The following is a 22,597-nucleotide window of genomic DNA, read 5'->3' on the forward strand; positions in this document are numbered from 1 at the left end:
ATGTATTGCGAACTGAAACCCTCACCGAAGACCCCCCCCCCCCCCCCACCTTGACTAAGACATTGTCTGGGGGAAACACTGAACCGGGTTGTATCACTTAGTAGTGAGTACACTAGGGTAGCTGGGTCATCTCCAAATGGTAACTGAGTGTTTGCTCCAGCAGGATTGAAGGAGTCACTGGGGATGAAGATCACTGCTCAGGGGCTGACGACCACTCATCTTTCCGGAGAAGGTACATAAATCTACAGCTGATGTGATTAAAGTTCTGCAGTTCAGATCCGCTGATAAATGGTCCCATACCGTATCCACAGCGTCCTCATGGTGCAGGCGGTCAAACCTCCACCTCTTTGAAGAGACCAAGCAGCTTGATGACTGACTGGTTCTTTATACTCAAGACCTCGTCCCGGTGCAGAGGACGGACCTAAGGCCCGCAGCGCAGCCGACTAGAGACTCCATGTGGAACCGGTAAGATACTGGATTGACCATCTTGAAGACATTTTCATTTATTCAACAAGGTTAGTTTTGTTTGGCGGGTATGTTGCTTTGATACTAGGGGCTTCTTCTGTAACAAACTTTCTCGAGAATAAGATCTGACTTCAGCCAATCAGCGGGATGTCCTTGAACAAGAGCCAATGGCTGAAGGTGCTCAAACGCATTCTTTTGACTCGCTCCTCTACTATTGCTGTAATCAAGCTGGATGGCTATTTTGCTCCTTCTGCCAAAAAAATTAAGTCTGCCACCTGGTGGCTGATGAGGGCGTAGCAACTCGGGGTACATTGGAAACATAAGAAGAGCCTGTTTTTGATGGTTGGATCGTACATCTAAATGTTTTTACATCGAAATATCGCCGAACCCCATGTTGGACAATGCTTGTTTTCATCCTTTCTATGTTTAGCTTTGATTTATCCTTACCTTTTCTTGTGACCCATTCCCCTTAGGTTCAATTAAGTTGACCTCTCCTTCAGGCGACTTAAAGGGAGACCAGATGTGCGGCAGCTGGGTGTCATGGTGCAGAGACCCAACGCTGGTAAATATTTACTTCCTCCTTGAACAGACCTAAAGCGTCAAACAGCAATTATATAATCCCTCCTGATCTTTATAAAGGTCTGAAGACAAGTCTTTTCTGTGAACATCTCCACTGACTAGTGTGCTCTTAATTAAATTAAAGTTAATTAAATGCAGTAACTCCAATGCACCTGGAGGCTCGTATTGAATTTTTTTTAAACCTCGTTCTCCAGCACTAGGACTGTTGCGGTAAATAAATGCTTGTTTTTTTTTGCTAATTTAAGTCTATGAAATCAAATGCTGATTGAGACCAGATGGGGCTGTTCCTGCATTTATAGACATTTGATTGCCCTTGACACTGATTCTACTTTTTGCATCAATTTACTTCACAGTACTGAACTACACCAGTGTGTCCTACTCCCATAAACCCTGAGGATCCCTGGATGGCTACAACAGCACATTAATCCACACCCAACATCAACACGCAGTGCACACTCTATATAGCTTGTAAGTCCGCCCTTTGCGGCGGGACCTCGTGAGATCGTAAGATATGACTGGGTTTCAATGGAGAGAAGGTAATTATTTTCTCCATTTTATGTTGCACCACATTTTGGGGGAAGAATGTTTGAATCAATCTTTGTCATTTATTTCTGTACTCCATATCTGTAATCCCAGCTGTTGTATTTTAACACGGTAGCTGGGAACCCTCTTCATAGGGAGCGACTAGAGGGACGAGGCTGGAAGCAAACCTGAGCCTGGATCTTAACCTTCTTTCTAAACCTAATGCCGCAATTTAACCGCAAATAAAGTGAGGCCTAAAGTAACTTGACTCTCTTACCTAAACTTCCTTGCCTAAACTCGCTTGTCTAAACTCGCTTGCATAAAACCTAAACTCGCTTGCATAAAACCTGAACTTGCTTGGCTAAACTCGCGTCGCTTGCTAATACCTGAACTTGCTTGCCTAAACTCGCTTGCCTAATACCTGAACTCGCTTGCCTAAACTCGCTTGCCTAAACTCGCTTGCATAAAACCTAAACTCGCTTAGCTTGACTCGCTTGCCTGTACTCGCTTGGCTAAACTCGCTTGCATAAAACCTAAACTCGCTTGCATAAAACCTAAACTCGCTTAGCTTGACTCGCTTGCCTGAAGTCGCATGCCTTATATCTGAAGTCGCTTGCCTAAAACCTAAACTTGCTTGTCCAAACACGTTACACAAAGTTAAAAATCCATAATCTTTAACCCAAACCAGACTTGTCCCTGGGTCGCTCCACTTTAATTTAGAAGTTTCTTCTTTTACCTCATCTGCGTTTTGAGTTTCATTCTTTGAGGGCTTGAAGTGCTTTGGAGGATATTTGAACCTTTGTTTGCCGCATCAACAAACATGCTTTATCTTTACCCATTTTATTTTGGATTGCATTTCTATGTGTAATCCGGCCAAATGTTCAGTCTCCTTACATGTAATGTCTATGGTCTGACGATAATCTGACCTCTTCATGAAGCAGAATGTGTGTGAATGTTGTCCCGTGAGCTCCAGGGTCTCTGTGGGCCTGTCAACGTCTCTTTAGCAAAAGGTTGGAGAGTGAAATTCCTTTTTGTGCCATTTTCATGTGTTCCTGAGTATTTCAGACCTGTGGTGTTTCACATGAGACCTTAATGGGAACTTTTCTTTTTCTGCCTGCATACGTAATACCTACATTAGTAGGGTGATCACTGTTGATCCCAATATTGATCATTAACCACCTCATTCTTTGGGATTACAAATCATGTAATTTATGAGCATATTTGCAAATGCCTCCAAATATCAGATTGTGTAAAAACGAATGAAATGTAACCTGCTTGATTTAAAGAAAATAAAACATCCAAATATTATAAACCTGTTTTGTGTTGCTCTCTTACCATGTGGAAATGAGCAGATAGATATGTTTAGCTCTGATTTGCTGCCTCCTTTTGGTGTGGTGCTGGGATTTGTTTAATATACTATTATCATTTCCAGGATAAGGTAATAACCTAGCATAGCCTACCCGGAAAAGAAGGGATATGATTGCCAGGGCAGGCTGTTTCGGTGTAAGTGAAATCCGCGAGCTGCTGATCATGTACATGGTACAGGGTCAAGCCGTCCTGGTGTGCACCGATTGGTCATTCCACGTTCCAACTGCTGTGAGACGGGCCGGTTCCCGGACTCGGCGACAGGGCCTTCTTCTGAGGCTTTGTCTGCTGTGCTCGTCAGAAACACATGTACTGGAGGCCCTCATTCAGGCTCGGATGAAAGCCGTGGAGGGCAGCGAAAGGTTCCCGGTGAATGGCAGGTATTTACTGAACAAAATCCCTTTACGTCAGAAGAGAACAACTAGCTCCGCTAACGTCAGTGCTTGGGGCTTTTTGTGTTGCTCGACAGCAAACCCAAGGCCTTGGAGCGCGACGTCACAGAGATGGACCCTGCACTCCGGTTAATGCTGCAGGAGAAGGAGAGGGCTGTGAGGACGCTGCAGGAGACTGTGGAGGTATACTCACAGGCATGGCACACACGCGCGCGCACACACACACTTCCGGCTCACACACACATCCAGCACAGAGGCTCCACTACTTCCTGTCTTGGACCGGAAGTACGAGCGATCAAAAGTGAAAGTATGGTTGGGTTGTTGTATATTGGAGATTCATTTACTGGTTCATCAACTACAAACTTTTACATTTCTTCAATGATTTAAAAAGTTCCATCAATCTCTAAATCATCAAAATAAGGGTTTTAGAAATAAGGAATTTTATTTTTTGTAGTACACTTTTTTTATTACACTTTTGGAATGGAATCTATCTATTCCCCTGAAATGATCCATCACATGATAAGGCAGGCCTTCTTTTTATTAAAATCCCAAATGTATGACATTGGATTGTTTTGTCATTCAATATTCTTATATATATATTCAATTTTCAAATTATTATTTATACATGTTAATCCTCTAAACATCTTCTACATAACTACAAGAAATTGTATATCCTTAAACATGTAAAAGAAATAAAGGGAAAACAGACACATAAATGGAGCTCATTATAACCCTTTATAAAGTGTTATGTTACACAACTACAGGGTTAATTCTTAAAGATATTCTCCTCGTTAAATGACAGCAGTATGACATTAATGCAGATCTCCCAGATCTCTCATAGTAGAGATTCTAATTCTATTCTAATTCAGGAAACAACATTAGTTGTTTTGGTCGTTTGATTATTTTATTATCAAACAAAGGTCCTAGTCTGCTTGATTGACAGGTGAGATGATCAGGGGGGCGGAGTTTCTACCTTCTTCATGTAAACTTGGATAGAGGATTGGATAGAGAGGCTCAGTGAAGGTGCAGCCAGTAGCAGAGTAGATATGAACCCTGGCTTCCACATCATAGAAGGAGACCAGACCCTCATCATAATCAACAAACACCCCCACCTTCTGGAGCCCAGCTCTCAGAGGGAGATCGACATCAGGGTCATCATTAAATACCAACCCATCCTCGTTGAACCAAAGAGTCCAGTAACCCGTCTCAGGGGTCCACTCTGTCTCACCTTTTCTGTCGATGGACTCTCTGGCCACTCCTAAACACCATACAGTCTTGTCTTTAACCTGGACCTCAAAGTAAAATCTCCCTGAGGAGAAGCTCTGCCTCGTGAGAACAAATGAATACTTTGTAAATCTCTTACGATTGTCTGGGAGTCTCTTCCACACATCTCCATGATGCACTTGTTTCCCATCCTCAGACAGGATGAGCCTGGGATGAGCTGTATTAGGATCCAGAGTCACATCTAATTCATACTTCTGGACCCTCTTCAGTTCAGCATCATCAGGCAGCTTCTTCATCTCCATGTTCAGTGTCTCCTCCAGCTGATCCAGGGATCTCCTCAAGGTCCCTACGTATGACGGAGGACAGACCTCCACCGTGGTCCAGTCCCTGGTGGGTGGAGGATCCTTCAGGGATCTGAAGGTCTGGAGGAAGTGGAGGTGGTCTTCAGTGTGTGAGAGCCGCTTCACCTCTGAGCTTCTATTGGTCAGATCTTCTATTTCCTGCTCCAGCTCTTTGATGAGGTCTTCAGCTCGTTTCACTGTGGATTTCAGTTTCTCTTTCACCGTTTGGTTGAATTCATCCCGGCCCTTTTCAACACAGCCTATCAGAGCAGTGAAGACCTGCCCACCATGGGCTATCTCTCTGTCTGCATCTTTGCTGCTCAGTTCCACTGTGTCTTTGATCTCCTTAATCTTTTGTTTTCTCTCCTGGATCAACTGCGGAAATTCAGCCTCTATCTTCCCCAGCTGGGCCGTCTTCACTTCATATTCCTCCTTTAGAGGTACAACAGGATGGGACTTGTGGTGTGCCTCTGTGCAGAACTGACACACACACACCTGTTCAGTCTGGCAGAAGAGCTCCAGAAGTCGGTCGTGGTTCTTACACATCCTGTCTTCCAGACGGTCCATAGGCTCGACCAGCCGATGTTTCTTCAGGCCAGCGACTCTCTGATGTGGCTCCAGGTGGGTTTCGCAGTAAGAGGTAAAACACATCAGGCAGGACTTCACAGCCTTCTGCTGGGTCCCAGTACAGACATCACAGGGAACTACTGCTGGGTCAACACAAGGCTGCTCTTTTACTCGTACAGTTGTTTTAATCTGAGCAGCCAGCTCTGATAAGAAGGTATTGACCTGAAGATCAGGTCTTGTGTTGAAAAGCTTGTTGCAAACAGGACATTTGTACTGGACTTGTTCATCCCAGAACTTTGTAATACAGGTTCTACAGAAGTTGTGTCCACATGCGGTGGTAACTGGACTGTTGAACACATCCAGACAGATGGAACATGAAAAGTTTTCTTCAGACCACGAAGTGTTAGCACAGGCCATTCCTAGACACAGACGACAAGGTTTATGTATTGAGCAATACAGATTTCTAAATCGATAACGGGAAGAGATGTTTTAACTTTCCCAAAGTTGTGCTGTTTTACTTACTTGTTCTTACTGTCAGACTTTTTGTCCCAAAATGCGATTTATTTTCTCCTGAACGGGAGAACAGCTTCGACGCGGGTTGCTTTGGTTTCGTTTCCTCAATATGACGTCCTCTCCTCCCCTAACACATGGCTCCTCCCTTAACCCTTGGCTCCGCCCCCATGAACACGCTCAGACTTTGGTGCATTCACGCACTGTGTAGGCTACTTCCATGCGTTGATGTTTTCTCTTCTTTTTGGCATTGAAATATGTTCAACCTTAAAAAGATTGGACACAGAGAGCCCGGGAAAAAAAATAACTTTTTGATTCAGTGGTGAGTTGTGTTGCGACGAACTGAGTAAGAGCTGTAAGAATACATTTGACTTGATATTGACTGTGCCTAGTATTTTCTCCAGTCTTAATATAAAAACACGAAACAAACGGAGAAGGGAGGGGGCGCGGGAGCAACTGTTAGGGCGCACCGAAACCGTCACCGTAGTACCCACGGCAATGCAATGCACGACAGTTAATTCCACTGAATTAAAAATAGGTTTACCTAGAAAATTCACAAATTATAAGATGGAAGATTTACTGTATTGTTAATAAAAGTATGGTGGGGATCGCATGGAGCAGCAACATGTGAGAACTGTGACTCAAATAAGCACATAAGCTGCAATATCTGCACATAGCCAAAAGGGAGGAGCACCAAACATATAAGCTGTAATAACTGCTCATGGCCACAAGATGGCAGCATCATTACACATATGAGGATGGCCGGAGGCGGGCTCTCAAAACCATAGCCAATCAGATGACGTAGTACGTCATATAGGCCGCGCCTATTCCATACAGAGCAGGACCCAGAAGAGGTCAGAGATACTAGAGGCAGGTTAACCTCGGATGCTCCGCTAAGCGTCGCTCCACGTGTAGGCCTATATACAATTCCCCTCCTATTGTTTCATGTTTACCACACCGAAACCAGGCCAAATGAAGAGAGTTAAAAGCGATCCTGACTGGAGTACCTTTTCTGAATAACGCAACACGACACGTTTCCTCGAGCTCTGCACGTGGAGAAATTTATTCACAAATAATTGATGATATTAACCCTCCCACCCCCATGCACATATTCCTTCACTAGTAATGCCCTTAATAACTGAAGGGAGAAATTGAAATACATGATATTAATGATACTGAAGTCATAATATTAAGTGAGAAATAAATAAAAATCCAAACTCCGCCTTATTCTTTTGTTTAAATGTGACCTTTTTTGATTTGTTGCGGCTGTGGACCACGGCGCCGGGGCCCCCCGGGTCCGGGCGGTCTTCAGCGGCCCTCAGCATCAAAGACTCCTCCAGCGGGAAGTACGTCAGCCGCCCTTCAACCGTCTGAACCACAGAGAGTAGATAGACAGAGGGAGCTAGTCCTGAAACACTCAAACCCAGCTGGTCTCGGCTACAGAGCCAAGACCAGGAGAACGGCAGTCCTCCCAACAGGTTGATTGATACAACATGAGCATGTGATCGCCATCATAAGCAGAGTCGTAACATCACTGTAGGTGATAACACGATTAAAGCTACCCACCTCCTGTGTCATTGTGACCTTGGCCATGGGGATGTGCTTTATAGCGACCTAAGCAACAAAGACACAAGCTCACTGCTTTAGTGTTTAACAGAGGATGCCGTGAATCAGACACGTGTGTGCTTCCACAGAGTGTGGCTTTCTGGCGTCACTCTTACAGGCAGACGGTCCTCTTTCCGGCAGCCATCAAAGACACTCCCGAAGCCTCCCTGTCCCAGCTGCTGCAGCTCCTCGTACAGAGCGTCAAAGTCGGCTGAGACCACACAGACCGTTAGTGAGTCTATTAACCCATCCATCCCTCCGTTCAGCCCTTCATATCTAACCCTCCATCTGTCTGACCTGTGCTGCAGGTCGTCAGGCGGGTCCTGCAGGAGGAGGAGATACGGGGGGAGCTGTGGTCGGAGCGCTCAACACCTCCAGACGAGCTGAGTCCTCTGTCAGCTCCGTCTGTGTCCCGGGATCCGGCCGGAGACCCCGGCCCCCCCCCCCCCCCCGGGTCTACACGGGCCTCAGAGGGGTCCTCCGGCCCCCCCACAGCCTCCACATGGGGAGGGTGTTGCCCTGTGGTGGTCCTCCACCTCTTGGAGGGGCTTGGGCCTTCCTCGGGATCCTCTCTGCTCCTCTGCCCCCTCACTAGCCCTCCGCACACGGAGCACACTAGCTCCCTCAGAGCAGGACTTTCACTTCCCTAAACATGTTATCTGTGATAGGGCTCCTCAGTGTTTCTATATACCGCCCCTCCCTCTGAACGTCCGCGGGGCGTCCGGGGGCTACTGGTTGAGGAGGTGGACCGGTAACCGGAGGGTGTCCGGGTCGAGTCCCGACCGGTAGGTGAGCTATGTGGACGGGGGGAGTCGTTGTGCAGCACTCTCCTCCGTCCTCGTCCACAGAGGAGGTTCCCTTGAGCAAGGCACCTGAAGCCCCCGGGCTGCACTGCGGCCGCCCACTGCTCCGGGAATGCCGGGGTACCCCCCGTGTGTGTGTGCCCCCGTGTGTGTGGGTTCACCAGCTCCCGGACGGGTCAAGAGCAGAGAGAGAATAAAGGATACCTTAACTTAACTTAACTTAACTTCATTTAACTTGGAGGAATATGCTTCTATGTTCTAAATGGGCTGTAGACTGGCAACAGATAATCCACAACAATATTAAAAACAATAATTGTAATTGCACCTGACATCTTTGAAAACACCCCCCCCCCTCCCCTCCTCGTCACCAGCCCCCCCGACCAGACCAGACCCATCAAGGCCCTCTGTCGCTGCTTCCTCCTCTGCTCTCCCGTGCCGCTCTGTTCTTCCTCTGCCCTCCCCGGATCACGACCGGATGCGTCGGCTCCCCTCCATCAATCTCGAAATCATCAAAAAATCATCAGCAGATTTTTATTGTTATTACACTTTTGGAATGGAATCTATCTATTCCTCTGAAATGATCCATCACATGATAATGCAGGCCACACATTACAATATTTGCCTTTTCTTTTTATTAAAATCACATTTGTAAGACATTGGAATCTTTTGTCATTCAATATTCTGATATATATTCAATATTTTAATTATTATTAATACATGTTAATCCTCTAAACATGTTCTACATTACTACAATAAATTGTATATCTTTAAACATGTAAAAGAAATAAAGGGGGAACAGACACATAAATGGAGCGTATTATAACCCTTAATAAAGTGTTATGTCACACAACTGCAGGGTTAATTCTTAAAGATATTCTCCTCGTTAAATGACAGCAGTATGACATTAATGCAGTTCTCTCAGATCTCACATAGTAGAGATTCTAATTCTATTCTAATTCAGGAAACAACATTAGTTGTTTTGGTCGTTTGATTATTTTATTATCAAACAAAGGTCCTAGTCTGTTTGATTGACAGGTGAGATGATCAGGGGGGTGGAGTTTCTACCTTCTTCATGTACCCATGGACTGAGGAATGGATAGAGAGGCTCAGTGAAGGTGCAGCCAGTAGCAGAGTAGATATGAACCCTGGCTTCCACATCATAGAAGGAGACCAGACCCTCATCATAATCAACAAACACCCCCACCTTCTGGAGCCCAGCTCTCCGAGGGAGATTGACAAGAGCGTTATCTCTAAATAAGAACACTTTATCATTGTAGTACCAAAGAGTCCAGTAACCCGTCTCAGGGGTCCTCTCTGTCGAACTTTTTCTGTCGATGGACTCTCTGGCCACTCCTAACCACCATCCTGTGTTGTCTTTAACCTGGACCTCAAAGTAAAATCTCCCTGAGGAGAAGCTCTGCCTCGTGAGAACACATGCATAGAATGTAAATCTCTTAGGGTTGTCTGGGAGTCTCTTCCACACACCTCCATCATGTACTTGTTTCCCATCCTCAGACAGGACGAGCCAGGGATGAGCTGTATCAGGATCCAGAGTCACATCTACTTCATACTTCTGGACCCTCTTCAGTTCAGCATCATCAGGCAGCTTCAGCATCTCCATGTTCAGTGTCTCCTCCAGCTGATCCAGGGATCTCATCAAGGTCCCTTCGTATGACGGAGGACGGACCTCCACCGTGGTCCAGTCCCTGGTGGGTGGAGGATCCTTCAGGGATCTGAAGGTCTGGAGGAAGTGGAGGTGGTCTTCAGTGTGTGAGAGCCGCTTCACCTTTGAGCTTCTATTGGTTAGATCTTCTATTTCCTGCTCCAGCTCTTTGATGAGGTCTTCAGCTCGTTTCACTGTGGATTTCAGTTTCTCTTTCACCGTTTGGTTGAATTCATCCCGGCCCTTTTCAACACAGCCTATCAGAGCCGTGAAGACCTGCCCACCTTGGGCTATCTCTCTGTCTGCGTCTTTGTTGCTCAGTTCCACTGTGTCTTTGATCTCCTTAATCTTTTGTTTTCTCTCCTGGATCTTCTGCGGAACTTCAGCCCCTCTCTTCCCCAGCTGGACCGTCTTCACCTTATATTCCTCCTTCAGAGGTACAACAGGATGGGACTTGTGGTCTGTCACTGTGCACAACAGACACACACACACCTGTTCATTCTGGCAGAAGAGCTCCAGAAGTCGGTCGTGTTTCTTACACATCCTGTCTTCCAGACGGTCCATAGGCTTGACCAGCCGATGTTTCTTCAGGCCTGCTACTCTCTGATGTGGCTCCAGGTGGGTTTGGCAGTAAGAGATAAGACACACTAGGCAGGACTTCACAGCCTTCTGCTGGGTCCCAGTACAGACGTCACAGGGAACTACTGCTGGGTCAACACAAGGCTGCTCTTTTACTCGTACAGTTGTTTTAATCTGAGCAGCCAGCTCTGATAAGAAGGTATTGACCTGTAGTTCAGGTCTTGTGTTGAAAAGCTTGTTGCAAACAGGACATTTGTACTGGACTTGTTCATCCCAGAACTTTGTAATACAGGTTCTGCAGAAGTTGTGTCCACATGCGGTGGAAACTGGACTGATGAACACATCCAGACAGATGGAACATGAAAAGTTCTCTTCAGACCAGGAAGTGTTAGCACAGGCCATTCCTAGACAGACGACAAGGTTTATGTATTGAGCAATTATAGATATCTTATTCAATAACAGGAAAAGAGGTTTTAACTACTCCTCAAAGTTGTGTTGTTTTACTCACCTAGTTGTAACTGTCTGTCCGACTATTTGTTCTATAATGCAGATTATTTTCTCACCTAAAAGATAGAACTGCTTCCACATCGGGTGGCTTTGGTTTATTTGAATGTTAAATTTCGTTTCCTCAACATGAGGTCCTCTCCTCTCCTCCCCTAACACCTGGCTCCTCCCCTAACACCTGGCTCCTCCCCTAACACCTGGCTCCTCCCCTTACACCTGGCTCCTCCCCCACGGTTCACTGACGTTTCAAACTTACACACCCTGAATGTTGAAGCATTTAGTAAAGGCCGCAAACACTTGCAGCCGTGCGGCATTTAATTTCACTGAATTAAAAATAGGTTTACCTAGAAAATGCACAAATTATGGAGACTTAACGTTTTGTTTATAATAGTACGGTGGGGATATAACCTCGCCCCCCCCCCCCCTTCCTGATACAAATATTCCTTCACCTGTCATATTAGTCCTTAATAACTGTATGGAGAAATCAAAATGCATAATATTAATGATAATGAAGTCATAATATCAAGAGAGAAATAAATAAAAATTATATATTTTTTTTGTTGTTGTGGCTGTGGACCGACGGCCCGCCCTCATATGTAAACCCTCCTTGTGTTTTACATTTGTATGCAAATTAACAGCAGCAGGGAGGGGTTGGACAGTGTTTAAGGATATTGTCAGGTTTCACAAAATGGCAGACGAGAACCCAATAGCACGACAAGAGTGAAGAAACAGTGTTTATTCCAAGCAGAGGTCAAACCAGGGAGTCAATCCGTGTAGCAAACAAATCCAGTAGGAGCAGGCAAAAGGGAAGGTCCAAAGTCACATTTACATTTACAGTCCAAACAGGCAGGTCGATACACGAGCAGGCAGGTTCAGGATCAGAATGAGAAGACGCGGGAGAGCTAGGTAACACACTAGACAATCTGCCAAAGAACTGAGGGAAATGGACCGGTCCATATACTGAGGGGCTGATTAGCTGATGAGGAGCAGGTGAGTATGGGGGTGGGGCCGGCCAGGTGAATGAAAACAGCAGGTAATGCAGAGCAGGAGGGAATGGCAGAGTCTGAAATGACAGGAGTTAGTGTGGCAAAACAGGAAACAGACAACTGAACAACTAAAGCCTTGCTGAAGATGTGACAGATATAGTTGGTGATGGAACAGGGAGGGGTTAGACAGTGTTTAAGGATATATGTGGTAATGGAACAGGGAGGGGTTAGACAGTGTTTAAGGATATATGTGGTAATGGAACAGGGAGGGGTTAGACAGTGTTTAAGGATATATGTGGTAATGGATCAGGGAGGGGTTAGACAGTGTTTAAGGATATATGTGGTAATGGAACAGGGAGGGGTTAGACAGTGTTTAAGGATATATGTGGTAATGGAACAGGGAGGGGTTAGACAGTGTTTAAGGATATATGTGGTAATGGAACAGGGAGGGGTTAGACAGTGTTTAAGGATATATGTGGTAATGGATCAGGGAGGGGTTAGACAGTGTTTAAGGATATATGTGGTAATGGATCAGGGAGGGGTTAGACAGTGTTTAAGGATATATGTGGTAATGGAACAGGGAGGGGTTAGACAGTGTTTAAGGATATATGTGGTAATGGAACAGGGAGGGGTTAGACAGTGTTTAAGGATATATGTGGTAATGGAACAGGGAGGGGTTAGACAGTGTTTGAGGATATATGTGGTAATGGAACAGGAAGGGGTTAGACAGTGTTTAAGGATATATGTGGTAATGGAACAGGGAGGGGTTCGACAGTGTTTAAGGATATATGTGGTAATGGAACAGGGAGGGGTTAGACAGTGTTTAAGGATATATGTGGTAATGGAACAGGGAGGGGTTAGGGGGCGTCTTGCTCTATAGGATAAAACAGGTTAGGCTGCAGACATTGGGGATCAAACCCAGAACCTTTCAGCTTGGAGTTGAACTCGCTCACCACTACAAACACTGGCATAGACGCACGCACGCACACGCACACACACACACACACACACACACACACACACACACACACACACACACACAATGTTGTGTCTTAATTATCAAATGTTGAAACATACCAACATTTATTGTAACTTCTTGTTATGAGTAGTACCTCTCTATTTGCATGCGTTAACCTTGAGAACACAACTTTGAATACATTGGTAAAAGAACTCTTAATCTCGTGGTCCTCTAGCGACCTGAGACTGCCACCTACTGTCATGCATAGGCTATGTAATAGCCGATCTATGCTGTTACGTCCCCCGCTAGGGGAAGGGGTGGCAACATAAAACCAGGTGTAGTTGGTTTAACTGAAAGCGTTTATTTAGCCCGGAGACAGTGATAATCAACTTAACAAACATAGGAGGCAAAAGTACAAAAGGAAAAGGACCATTGGGTGCTGTCCAAATCAAAGAAACGAATACAACCAAGAAGTAGCTCCCAAAATACAAGGGTGGAACAGCACCCCTGCGTCTAGTGTGTATAACAAATTATAGCTGCAAGTCAGTGTACGATAACCCCTAAACAAAACTCTGGCCCAGTCCCCGTGTAGTAAACTAGAACCTCAATCAACTAGAGCCTCAATCAAACAACGCTCGTTCCAAGACCCAACGTGGCAAACTGCATCTCCGAGGCCAGCCGCCTTGAATGTTGAGCTCGGCTGTTCTTTATCCTCCCGGATCCTCGGCCCTCCGGTGCGGCAGCCAATCACGTCCGGGGAAAGGCACATTCAAATTAACATAATTCACAGCCAATCACACGCGGGGCAAACACATCATCATTAGCAACTGAGGATTGCAACCATGAGGGCGGGGCGTCAATCCGCAGCCGTAACATATGCACACACAACACAGTATCACGGTAGTGTTTTCCCCAAAGTGCATTCGGGGAGCATTATCACAAGATGCTGCTGTAACTTAATCAATGCATTATATAGATTGGTTAATGATGATATAATGATTTATAACTTTAATCCTGCTGCCATCTGTCTATCAAACTCAATCTGGAAACAACGGCCTCACTGCCCTCGAGTGGCCTGCCTTGGACAGTATTTTTTTATAATTAAATCACTAACATCATATTTTTTTTTTTCGGATGACAAATAAAAAAATATTGAATATCATTATTTTTCATTCTTATTCGTCCTTTCTCTTATTTATTGTATGTTTTTCTAGGGACATGTGTGGACAGGCTGAAAAAACGACCTCAAATGATCAAATATGAAACAAATACCCTTAAAAAACGATATAAACTATCTCAAACTAGTTGTTGTTCACATAGTGTTTTCATGGCTTGTGCAGTTCCTTTATCACATTGTATTTTTTTCACAGCTGAATTATTTAAATAAATTATGACAGAATATGAAAAATAGACCAAAACAACCATAATTGTGCAACTTTCATTTCGTTATTTATAAAAGCTCTGAGCAGATCAGCAGAACCAGAACAGTGGATTGGTTCTGGTGGTGGACCATGCGGAGGTATGGCCGCTGTTCCTAACGTATCCTCATATTACTGTGATTATAACGGGTCACCCTCAGTATTCATTCACATTTTGTGCTTCATTTCTAGTACAAGAAGTACGGCAGCAGGAAGACTGTGGGCCTCAGAGGTCAGGTGGGGGTCCGCTCTGACACCGAGGTGGGGGCCTCAGAGGTCAGGTGGGGGTCCGTTCTGACACCGAGGTGGGGGCCTCAGAGGTCAGGTGGGGGTCCGCTCTGACCCCGAGGTGGGGGCCTGAGGATGAGGGGTGGATGTCGAGGCCACAGAAGGTGGTGCTGGTGACGGTGGGTGACCGGGTCGGGCGTGGAGGGCCAACAAGGATGGCTTCCGTTCTGGAGCTATTGAGTAGCAGGAAGTGAGCCGTCATCCAGGCCTTTGTCTCCTCCAGGCCGGCGCAGAGTGTGGAGAGGGCTGCAGAGGGGGGGGGCTTTGTTTTGACGTGGAGTTGGGTGTCATCAGCGTAGCAGTCGAAAGACATTCAATGCCGACGTGCGCGTCCGGTTCATGGAGACGGGGCGGTAGTTGGCAGGTGCTGCGGGGTCAGAGCTGGGCTTTCTGGGTAGTGGCCTGATGGAAGGAGTTCTCAGAGGCGTGGGGTCGCGGCCGGGCCGGAGGGACTGGTTGATGGTTTGGGGGATCATGGGACTCATTGCAGTGACTTCCTATCAGGGCTGAGGGAGAGGGGTCCAGGTCCCAGGGGGAGGGCTTCGTCTTCCTTAGGACGGGTGAGGGTTCGGGTTCTGAGTGATGTCCGTGGACCAGCAAAGGAGCTGTTCCTTGGTCCCGGGAGGAACAGCTCCTCCCTCAGTCCGGGAGTGGTCCCGGACTGAGGGTCTGCGGATGAGACTGGAGATGAAGGGGGGGGGGGAGGGGGGGGGGGCGGGGAGAAGAGGGGGGGGGGGGCTGGAGAGAAGAGGGGGGGCTAGGGAGAGGGGGGGGTGGGGAGAAGAGGGGGGGAGGCGGGGGGGCTGGGGAGAGGGGGTGGGGGGGAGGGGAGAGGGGGGCTGGAGAGAGGGGAGGCCTACAGCGAGCCCCTCAGTGACACACGGCCCCGGTTCTAACCCCATATGATCAACCACAGCCCTGGTGACTCCAAGCAGCTTTTCTCACCCGTAAATCGTCTCCTCAAACCTCAGCCCCCCTAACGTCAGCGACAGGGCCTTCTTCTGATGCTTTGTCTGCTGTGCTCATCAGAAACACATGTACTGGAGGCCCTCATTCAGGCTCAGATGAAAGCCGTGGAGGGCAGCAGAAGAATCCAAAGGCTCCCGGTGAACGGCAGGTATTTACTGAACAGAATCCCTTTACGTCAGAAGAGAACAACTAGCTCCGCTAACGTCAGTGCTTGGGGCTTTTTTTGTTGCTCGACAGCAAACCCAAGGCCTTGGAGCGCGACGTCACAGAGATGGACCCTGCACTCCGGTTAATGCTGCAGGAGGAGGAGAGGGCTGTGAGGACGCTGCAGGAGACTGTGGAGGTATACTCACAGGCATGGCACACACACACACACACACACACACACACACACACACACACACACACACACACACACACACACACACACACACACACACACACACACACACATCCAGCACAGAGGCCCCACTACTTCCTGTCTGGGACCGGAAGTACGAGCGATCAAAAGTGAAAGTGAAAGTATGGTTGTTGTTGGGTTGTTGTATATTGGAGATTAATTTACTGTTTCATCAACTACAAACTTTTACATTTCTTCAATGGTTTAAAAAGTTCCATCAATCATCAAAAAATCATCAAAATAAGGGTTTTAGAAATAAGGAATTTTATTTTTTGTATTACACTTTTTTTATTACACTTTTGGAATGGAATCTATCTATTCCCCTGAAATGATCCATCACATGATAAGGCAGGCCTACACATTACAATATTTGCCTTTTCTTTTTATTAAAATCCCAAATGTATGACATTGGATTGTTTTGTCATTCAATATTCTTATATATATACAATTTTCAAATTATTATTTATACATGTTAATCCTCTAAACATGTTCTACATAACAACAAGAAATGTTATATCTTTAAACATGTAAAAGAAATAAAGGGAAAACAGACACATAAATGGAGTGTAATATAACCCTTTATAAAGGGTTATATTACACAATTGCAGGGTTAATTCTTAAAGATATTCTGCTCGTTAAATGACAGCAGTATGACATTAATGCAGATCTCCCAGATCTCACATAGTAGACATTCTAATTCTATTCTAATTCAGGAAACAACATTAGTTGTTTTGGTCGTTTGATTATTTTATTATCAAACAAAGGTCCTAGTCTGTTTGATTGACAGGTGAGATGATCAGGGGGGCAGAGTTTATACCTTCTTCATCTACATGTGGATTGAGGAAAGGATAGAGAGGCTCAGTGAAGGTGCAGCCAGTAGCAGAGTAGATATGAACCCTGGCTTCCACATCATAGAAGGAGACCAGACCCTCATCATAATCAACTAACACCCCCACCTTCTGGAGCTCAGCTCTCAGGGGGAGACGGACAGAAGGGTTATCTCGAAATACCAACCCATCATTGTCATACCAAAGAGCCCATAAACCCGTCTCAGGGGTCCACATTGTCTCACCTTTTCTGTCGATGGACTCTCTGGCCACTCCTAACCACCATCCAGTCTTGTCTTTAACCTGGACCTCAAAGTAAAATCTCCCTGAGGAGAAGCTCTGCCTCGTGAGAACAGATATATAGTATGTAAATCTCTTAGGGTTGTCTGGGAGTTCCTTCCTCACACCTCCATCATGTACTTGTTTCCCATCCTCAGACAGGATGAGATGGGGATGAGCTGTATCAGGATCCAGAGTCACATCTACTTCATACTTCTGGACCCTCTTCAGTTCAGCATCATCAGGCAGCTTCTTCATCTCCATGTTCAGTGTCTCCTCCAGCTGATCCAGGGATCTCCTCAAGGCCCCTACGTATGACGGAGGACGGACCTCCACCGTGGTCCAGTCCCTGGTGGGTGGAGGATCCTTCAGGGATCTGAAGGTCTGGAGGAAGTGGAGGTGGTCTTCAGTATGTGAGAGCCGCTTCACCTCTGAGCTTCTATTGGTCAGATCTTCTATTTCCTGCTCCAGCTCTTTGATGAGGTCTTCAGATCGTTTCACTGTGGATTTCAGTTTCTCTTTAACCGTTTGGTTGAAATCATCCCGGCCCTTTTCAACACAGCCTATCAGAGCAGTGAAGACCTGCCCACCATGGGCTATCTCTCTGTCTGCGTCTTTGTTGCTCAGTTCCACTGTGTCTTTGATCTCCTTAATCTTTTGTTTTCTCTCCTGGATCTTCTGCGGAACGTCAGCCTCTATCTTCCCCAGCTGGGCCGTCTTCACTTCATATTCCTCCTTTAGAGGTACAACAGGATGGGACTTGTGGTCTGTCACTGTGCACAACAGACACACACACACCTGTTCAGTCTGGCAGAAGAGCTCCAGAAGTCGGTCGTGTTTCTTACACATCAAGTCTTCCAGACGGTCCATAGGCTCGACCAGCCGATGTTTCTGCAGGCGAGCGACTACCTGATGTGGCTCCAGGTGGGTTTGGCAGTAAGAGGTAAAACACACTAGGCAGGACTTCACAGCCTTCTGCTGGGTCCCAGTACAGACGTCACAGGGAATATCTCCTGGTTCAACACAAGGCTGCTCTTTTACTCGTACGGTTGTTCTAATCTGAGCAGCCAGCTCTGATAAGAAGGTATTGACCCGTAAATCAGGTCTTGTATGGAAAATCTCGTTGCAAACAGGACATTTGTACTGGACTTGTTCATCCCAGAACTTTGTAATACAGGTTCTGCAGAAGTTGTGTCCACATGCGGTGGTAACTGGACTGCTGAACACATCCAGACAGATGGAACATGAAAAGTTCTCTTCAGACCAGGAAGTGTTAGCACAGGCCATTCCTAGAAACAGACGACAAGGTTCATGTATTGAGCAATTATATATTTCTAATTCAATAACAGGAAGAGAGGTTTTAACTACTTCTCAAAGTTGTGTTGTTTTACTCACCTAGTTGTTACTGTCTGGCCGACTATTTGTTCCAAAATGCGTTTTAATTTCTCGCCTAAAAGAGAGAACTGCTTCCACATCGGGTGGCTTTGGTTTCTACGAATGTTAAGTTTCGTTTCCTCAATATGACGTCCTCTCCTCTCCTCCCCTAACACCTGGCTCCTCCCCTAACACATGGCTCCTCCCCTAACACCTGGCTCCGCCCCCACCGTTCACTGACGTTTCAAACTTTCACACCCTGAATGTTGAAGCATTCAGTAAAGTAAAGACAGCTTAAAATGTGTTGATATGTTCTCTTCTTTACGGCATTCAAATATGTTCAATCTTAAAAAGACGGGACACAGAGATCCAGGGAAAAAAGTAAATTTTGTGATTCAGTGGTGATTTGTGACCAACTGAGTAAGAGCTGTACAAATACATTTGACTTGATTTTGACTGTGCCTGCGCCTCCCAGATTCTAACCACATAAAACCGCTGAGTCATGTGACACGGGGTCGGGCAGACGAACCAGACCGACGAGTTCACCTTCAGTCAGAGCCAACAAACACTTGCAGCCCTGCGGCAGTTAATTCCACTGAATTAAAAATAGGTTTACCTAGAAAATTCACAAATGATAAGACAGAAGACTTACTGTATTGTTTATAACAGTATGGTGGGGATATAACATCGCCCCCCCCCCCTTCCTGATACAAATATTCCTTCACTTGTCATATTACAGTCCTTAATAACTGTATGGAGAAATGAAAATGCATGATATTCGTGATGATGAAGTCATAATATCAAGCGAGAAACAAATAAAAATCCAAACTCCGCCTCATTCTGCTTCAACATGTCCCCAGGTGTCTCTGAGAGGATTTTGAAGAGTTTTAAATGTGTCATTTCTTTATGATTTGTTGCGGCTGTGGACCGACGGCCCGCCCTCATATGTAAACCCTCCTTGTGTTTGACATTTGTATGCAAATTAACAGCAGCAGACATACTGCACCAGGTCGTGACCACAGTGAACTACATCAAGCCACATCCTCTGCGCGCACGTCTGTTTGCAACACTGTGCGCCGACAAGGGCTCTGAATATGAAAACGTACTATTTCACACAGAGGCACGGTGGTTGTCGAGAGGTTACCAGCAGAAAATGTGCCTCCTTGCATATATACCGGACATCTTTGGAAAATGTTCAATTTGTGCACTTATCCTGGCTACTCTGTATTTGTTCAGAGTATAACAAAGACGTTCAAAAAAAAAATCGGGATTTTTTTTGGCTCTGGGGTCGCCAGAGATTTTTGATGTCAAAATGGGGTCACAGCCCAAAAAAGGTTGGGAACCACTGGGTGTTGGAGGATATATGTGGTAGTGGAACACACACACACACACACACACACACACACACACACACACACACACACACACACAATAACATAACACTGCCAGTATCGACCTCTGCTCAGGAATCAAGTGAGTGAAGCGTTCCCAAAGTGTCTTGTGTTCAGGGGAAATCCCCATCTGATCAGGATCCCTGGTTTACTGCATGAAGGGAGAGCCAGACGACCTTTGATAGGACCGTCAGGTCTGTGTTGGACCGTCCCTGAAGATCTGTAACCCAATCACCTGCTCACGTTGCCAAGGCGATGGCACTGAGACCAGGCATGCATGGCTTATGACGAGGACTGCTTTAATGAACCAAAAAACTCTGATGAATCCCTCTCAATCGTTGTGAACAGAGTTAGGGATAGGATCGAATCAAAAGAAAAAAAATTAGAGCTGTCAAGCGATTAAAATATTTAATCGTGATTAATCGCATTAATGTCATAGTTAACTCACGATTAATCGCGATTAATCGCAAATTATTTTTCTATGCTAAATATCCCTTGATTTTTTTGTCCCATAATTCTTCTCATTTTAATTCTCTTATCAACATGGTGAAGTGCATCGGCTTGTCTTGTGCAAATGATTTTTTATTGATAACAACATTGGCATATACTGATCAAAACAGGACGATACAAAAAAAGAGCCTATAGTGCAATTAAACGACTGCTTTGAACAAATGACATTTGAACATAGCAGTCAGGCTACTGCTTCTTTGTTTTGAGCCAAAGTTTTTTTTTTTATTTTTTTTTTTTGTAAATAAAATATTTGCGTTAATCGCGCGATAATTTTTTTAACGCCGTTAAAATTGGTTTGCGTTAACGCCGTTAATAACGCGTTTAACTGACAGCTCTAAAAAAAAAATATACTTTTATTTTTCATTAAATTGAATGAGAATTGTCTGTACTTTTTACTATTTAGCAATTCATACGAAACTTAGTGAATACCTATAAGGTCATTGCTCAAGGATTCCTCCTTGTAGACTGCACCCCTCTGGAAACTAAACCCAGTTCCCTTTGGGCAGGAGGTCAAACACCCCATGCCATCCTGCCCAGTGCCCCATGCTTATGATCCAAGCCTCTTAACGTGGACAGGAGAGTCTTAAGTACTCCCTCTGAAATGTTCTGCCTTGGTGTGCAGCTGTATCGTAGCCTGGGTATCCGTGTGATGCTGGTGGGTCTGGAGATCTGGACCTACGGAGACCAGATAGAGGTCAGCCCCGATCCAGACGCCACACTGGAACGCTTCAGGAACTGGCGCCAGCAGACACTGTTACCGAGGACCAAGCATGACAACGCTCAGTTCATCACGTAAGACCCGCCGTGTTCATCTGTGAATGTGACGTGGATATGATCCATCTGTTCATATTGGTATTAGGGTTATGGTCATGTTGAAACGTCTCCCCTCTCGGATTGTTCCAGGAAGGTGGATTTCATCGGCAATACCGTAGGCCTGGCGTACACCGGTGTATTATGTACCAGCAACTCCGTGGCCGTCAACGAGGTGGAGAACCGTCGTTTCAACACATAGAAGCAGAGACTAGAGCCAGGCCCCATCGGCTGACGCTCCCCACTGAATGGTACTCAGCCGAGCGTCTGACTCATGAGGAACGTGCTGAACCCTTCGTTGGTTGGCTTTCTCCTCCAGGATCATAACGATAACGCCATCGGGGTGGCGACCACCCTCGCCCACGAGATGGGGCACAACCTGGGCCTGTCTCATGATGCTCCAGGCTGCGTCTGCCGGTCCTCCCAGCCCCAGAGCGGCTGCATCAAGGCCCCGTCACACGGGTAGGGAGATCACCTGCCTCCTCAGAGCCCTCAGCACCACACGCGACGCCACAATAAGAGCTACTCCATCCACGTTCATCTATTGTATATTTATTAACAGTCTGCTGGTTTATTATCAGAAAAGCACAGACCTTTTGTAACAGTTTATCCTCAGTTAAACTCAGTAAAACTCAGTTAAACCTCAGTTAAAAGTCTCTAGCTCTTAAAGTTGAAACTTGGTGAGCGGTGTGCTTCTAACAACCTGGGCCTGAACATCACCAAGACCAAGGAACTCATCCTGGACTCCCGACGGAGCAGAGCCCCCCCTGCCCCCCCTGTACATCAACGGTGACGGTGTGGAGCGAGTCCACGTCCTCTGCTGATCCCTCCTGGTCGGTCCACACCTCGGCGCTGGTCAACAAGGTCCAGCGGCGGCTACACTTCCTGAGGGCGCTCAGGAGGGAGCGTCTAAACACACGGCCGCTGGTGACCTTCCACCGGTCCACCGTCGAGAGCCTGCTGACCTACGCTGTGTCAGCGTGGCCCTCAGGCTGCACGGAGGCCGACAGGAAGAGACTGCAGAGGCAGTCACTGGCCGCCCTCTGCCTTCCTGAAGCACCATCTAGGGCTCCCGCTGTCTCAGCAGGGCCAGAGGCATCCTGAAGGACCCCCCCACCCCGGCTACCATCTCCTCAACCTGTTGCCCTCTGGCAGGCGCTTCAGGTCCATGTATGGCAGAACAAATAGACTCAGGAACAGCTTCTCTCCCAAAGCTGTCACCATACTGAACTCAGATCTGCACTGAGGTTTGTTGTCTGTTTGTGGTC

General features: G+C 46.3%; 5 protein-coding genes and 1 long non-coding RNA gene across 7 annotated transcripts in view; 4 read left to right on the forward strand and 2 right to left on the reverse strand.

Moving 5' to 3' along the window:
* Positions 1–75: 75 nt before the first annotated feature.
* LOC132473534 (uncharacterized) lies at positions 76–2,878 on the forward strand. Its single transcript, XR_009529442.1, has 4 exons — positions 76–232; positions 312–465; positions 939–1,027; positions 1,398–2,878. It is a non-coding gene; the product is annotated as an uncharacterized LOC132473534 (long non-coding RNA).
* Positions 2,879–3,311: 433 nt separating this feature from the next.
* On the forward strand, positions 3,312–8,478 carry LOC132473806 (uncharacterized). Its single transcript, XM_060074083.1, has 2 exons — positions 3,312–3,506; positions 7,879–8,478. Exons 1-2 carry the CDS (start codon positions 3,435–3,437, stop codon positions 8,218–8,220), a joined length of 414 nt encoding a protein of 137 aa, XP_059930066.1. The 5' UTR covers positions 3,312–3,434; the 3' UTR covers positions 8,221–8,478.
* Positions 3,647–22,597, reverse strand: part of LOC132473795 (E3 ubiquitin-protein ligase TRIM39-like) — a 46,977-nt gene continuing 28,026 nt past the window's right edge. The window contains exons 2-3 of one of the 2 annotated variants that reach the window (XM_060074067.1): positions 5,978–6,231; positions 3,647–5,874 (exon numbers count right to left, since the gene is read on the reverse strand). In XM_060074067.1, coding sequence (XP_059930050.1) covers positions 4,247–5,872 — 1,626 coding nt within the window. In that variant the 5' untranslated portion in view covers positions 5,873–5,874; positions 5,978–6,231 and the 3' untranslated portion in view covers positions 3,647–4,246. The remainder of the gene's footprint in view (positions 5,875–5,977; positions 6,232–22,597) is intronic. The other variant, XM_060074068.1, reaches the window with a different exon arrangement.
* LOC132473602 (uncharacterized) lies at positions 8,888–18,804 on the reverse strand. The gene is made up of 5 exons (XM_060073808.1): positions 18,640–18,804; positions 16,909–18,533; positions 15,098–15,266; positions 14,783–15,015; positions 8,888–11,017 (listed from the first exon to the last, which is right to left on the reverse strand). Exons 2-5 carry the CDS (start codon positions 18,529–18,531, stop codon positions 9,389–9,391), a joined length of 3,654 nt encoding a protein of 1,217 aa, XP_059929791.1. The 5' UTR covers positions 18,532–18,533; positions 18,640–18,804; the 3' UTR covers positions 8,888–9,388.
* Positions 11,822–22,597, forward strand: part of LOC132473805 (disintegrin and metalloproteinase domain-containing protein 8-like) — a 107,334-nt gene continuing 96,558 nt past the window's right edge. Inside the window, exon 1 of the mRNA XM_060074082.1 lies at positions 11,822–12,109. The gene's annotated coding sequence lies outside the window, so the exon portion shown is untranslated. The remainder of the gene's footprint in view (positions 12,110–22,597) is intronic.
* Positions 21,143–21,849, forward strand: LOC132473809 (hemorrhagic metalloproteinase-disintegrin-like kaouthiagin). The gene is made up of 3 exons (XM_060074086.1): positions 21,143–21,311; positions 21,423–21,504; positions 21,649–21,849. The coding sequence occupies exons 1-3, from the start codon at positions 21,169–21,171 to the stop codon at positions 21,793–21,795; spliced, it is 372 nt and encodes a 123-aa protein (XP_059930069.1). The 5' UTR covers positions 21,143–21,168; the 3' UTR covers positions 21,796–21,849.

This window comes from Gadus macrocephalus, chromosome 15 (genome assembly GCF_031168955.1).
Source record: "Gadus macrocephalus chromosome 15, ASM3116895v1".
NCBI classification, from domain to species: Eukaryota; Metazoa; Chordata; class Actinopteri; order Gadiformes; family Gadidae; genus Gadus; species Gadus macrocephalus.

What these genes read in the sequence shown, in the direction of transcription:
- LOC132473806 (XM_060074083.1), top strand. Translation starts at nt 3,435, where the DNA reads ATGGACCCTGCACTCCGGTTAATGCTGCAGGAGAAGGAGAGGGCTGTG. An exon ending in CGCTGCAGGAGACTGTGGAG is followed by an intron (nt 3,507 to 7,878) that starts GTATACTCACAG and finishes CCTGTGCTGCAG; the next exon opens with GTCGTCAGGCGGGTCCTGCA.
- LOC132473602 (XM_060073808.1), bottom strand. Translation starts at nt 18,531, where the DNA reads ATGGCCTGTGCTAACACTTCCTGGTCTGAAGAGAACTTTTCATGTTCC. An exon ending in CACCTGTCAATCAAACAGAC is followed by an intron (nt 15,267 to 16,908) that starts TAGGACCTTTGT and finishes CAGCCCTGATAG; the next exon opens with GAAGTCACTGCAATGAGTCC. An exon ending in CCTCTGAGGCCCCCACCTCG is followed by an intron (nt 11,018 to 14,782) that starts GTGTCAGAACGG and finishes GTCTGTCTAGGA; the next exon opens with ATGGCCTGTGCTAACACTTC.
- LOC132473809 (XM_060074086.1), top strand. Translation starts at nt 21,169, where the DNA reads ATGCTGGTGGGTCTGGAGATCTGGACCTACGGAGACCAGATAGAGGTC. An exon ending in GACAACGCTCAGTTCATCAC is followed by an intron (nt 21,312 to 21,422) that starts GTAAGACCCGCC and finishes GGATTGTTCCAG; the next exon opens with GAAGGTGGATTTCATCGGCA. An exon ending in ACTCCGTGGCCGTCAACGAG is followed by an intron (nt 21,505 to 21,648) that starts GTGGAGAACCGT and finishes TTTCTCCTCCAG; the next exon opens with GATCATAACGATAACGCCAT.